Here is a 2629-nt window from a genome sequence, read left to right as displayed (position 1 = left end):
GGAGCAGAGGAAGCTGCTGGAGAAGTGTGCCATGACTGCTCTGAGCTCCAAGCTGATCTCCCAGCAGAAAGCTTTCTTTGCTAAGATGGTGGTGGATGCAGTGATGATGCTTGATGATTTGCTGCAGCTTAAAATGATTGGAATCAAGAAGGTACAGGGTGGAGCCCTTGAGGTAAGCCTGCCGTGGCCTTCCTAGACAGCTCTTGCTTTCATATTGACCCTTCAGACAGCTTCATATGGCAGAAGGGTACTCATTACAGGAGTAAAGCAAATTCATGTTAGGCAAGAGGTCAGACTTACATTGTACTTCCCATACTGCTACTACAGGCTGTGACTATAAATAAACTTGGTAACCTGTGTGGATATTATTTGTTAGAAGAATAGAAAATGGGATTGATGATTTTCATAATCTCAGGTTCTTTTTGTCAGTGGATGGTGGGGAGGTAGTAGGACTAGCTCAAATAAATTATCAATGACCTCCCAATTAATACAACTGTGAGGGATTTTTCAGTTCACTGTTTTCTCCTAAGTGATATTGTTAAGCTCTCCCTTCTTTCCTTCATCTTGAATAGATATACATATTTCAAACTGTGAAGGGGCCTAAAGTTAAAAGTGTTTCATGAACTACCCCTGCCCCATATGCAGCCACTGCTAGTTTGTGTGTATCTTTGTGTGTAAACTGCTTTAGTAGCAATTTTTCATTTTCTCTTGGGCCTTCCGGCTTCCATAAATGCTTGAGATTAGATTGGCATCCACTAAACTAGAAATCAGAACTAATAATCTCATCTGGCAAGAAAGCCAGGGACTCTAACCCACACTTGTGTTTTCCCCAGATTGTCCTACGTTCGTTAAATACATACATGGAGGTGTGCAGGAGGAGACTTGAGATTTGGGAGTTGGGGCATAGAAGAGAGGGGGTAGCATTGCACTGCTTCTACCTTATTTGTAAACACCTACCTGGCTCCTCTTCTGGCATGTTTATGTAAACATGTATAGCATTATCCATTGGCTAGTGCTGCAGAGGCCAGTCTTGGAGGAAGCCCAGTAAGCCTTTATCATGTTTTGCCTCTGCTAACCAGATGATTTTCCTTATATTAAAGGGATACCTGAAATAATATGTTTTTTTTTTTAATTGATTTCTCTCAGATTTTATGATAACAGAAAGGCTTTGTTACAACAATGAATAAAGACATGATTAACTCGGGTTCACAAGAATGGATAAGCACTATCCAGCAAACAACTAGCTTGATTTTATTTCATGTTAATACCAAACTGTTAAATTGTTTGTTTTTCTAAAAACAGGATTCTCAGCTGGTAGCTGGTGTTGCATTCAAGAAGACTTTCTCTTATGCTGGGTTTGAAATGCAACCCAAAAAGTACCACAATCCGAAGATTGCCCTTTTGAATGTTGAGCTTGAGTTGAAAGCTGAGAAAGATAATGCTGAGATAAGAGTCCACACAGTTGAGGTAGGTGGGCCCACCAGTTGGTGGGGGCATGGAAATGGGCAGCTTTCTGAGCTGGAGCCCTGGGTCTTCATGGCTGGTATGGGTCTCTTTCTCTTCCTGCCTCCCTCAATATTGATGTCTAAATATTAGGCCTGCTTCTTTCCATATTCTGTGTTCTCCCTGAGTGAGCTTGACCTGAGGAAATTTTGATAGGAAAGACCTGTTGAAATATGCTCTGGCCCTGAGGAGGGGGTTGGCAGGGCCTCTCTAGCTACATAACCTGCCTGTATTTTGGTTCCTCTTGTTGGCACAGGTGTGAGTTCCTCCTCTTCTAGACTAGACCTCATGCTGCAGAGACAGGTGTGCTCTCATTGTTGCTATTACCCAGGCTACTTCTGGAGGTAGCCATGTCACCCACCTTTGAGTGATTCTTGGGGAAGGAATCTTTTTTATTTCCTTCGAGATGGAGTCTGTCTTTGTTGCCCAGGCTGGAGTGCAGTGGTGTGATCTCAGCTCACTACTTCCTCCTCGTCCTAGGTTCAAGCAATTCTCCTGCCTCAGCCTTCTGGGTAGCTGGGATTACAGGCATGTGCCACCATGGCCAGCTAATTTTTTTTTTTTTTGTATTTTTAGTAGAGTTGGGGTTTCATCATCTTGTCCAGGCTGGTCTTGAACTACTGACCTCAGGTGATCCCCCCATCTTGGCCTCCCAAAGTTCTGTGATGGCAGGCATGAGTCACTGTGCCCAGCCAAAGGGCTCCTAACTGTTGGGAATTCCATGAGTGCAGCACCTCAGAAGAGGCTAGAGCTCAGCCAGGTTAAACTGTTTCTCACATCTTGACAGCACCAGCTCTGGTTCTCAGCCTTGGGGTTACTTTCTGCTTTCGTATTAGGGGGTTTCAGGTGATTCCTAAGTCCATCTTACAGGGTCCTTGTTTGCTTGGACTGAGGAGTGGCTATTCTGTTTATCCCTGTTAATTCCCAGATAAATCAGGATGTTTTATTTGCGGGGGGCAAGTGGATGTATTTTACCCTACCATATATGTCAACTTTCACCCCAAAGCATTCTCATCCTTTTCTGGGTCTCCAGGATTATCAGGCGATTGTTGATGCTGAGTGGAACATTCTCTATGACAAGTTAGAGAAGATCTATCATTCTGGAGCCAAAGTTGTCTTGTCCAAA

At 43.7% G+C, this 2629-nt stretch overlaps 1 protein-coding gene across 1 annotated transcript in view; it reads left to right on the top strand.

The window, feature by feature from the left end:
* CCT7 (chaperonin containing TCP1 subunit 7) overlaps positions 1-2629 on the top strand; it is a 19930-nt gene that overhangs the window by 10749 nt on the left and 6552 nt on the right. Inside the window, exons 5-7 of the mRNA XM_017521922.1 lie at positions 1-172; positions 1303-1467; positions 2537-2629. Coding sequence (XP_017377411.1) covers positions 1-172; positions 1303-1467; positions 2537-2629 — 430 coding nt within the window. The remainder of the gene's footprint in view (positions 173-1302; positions 1468-2536) is intronic.

This window comes from Cebus imitator, unplaced genomic scaffold (assembly GCF_001604975.1).
Source record: "Cebus imitator isolate Cc_AM_T3 unplaced genomic scaffold, Cebus_imitator-1.0 Scaffold23, whole genome shotgun sequence".
Classification (NCBI taxonomy): domain Eukaryota; kingdom Metazoa; phylum Chordata; class Mammalia; order Primates; family Cebidae; genus Cebus; species Cebus imitator.
This window is presented reverse-complemented; position numbering and strand designations above follow the sequence as displayed.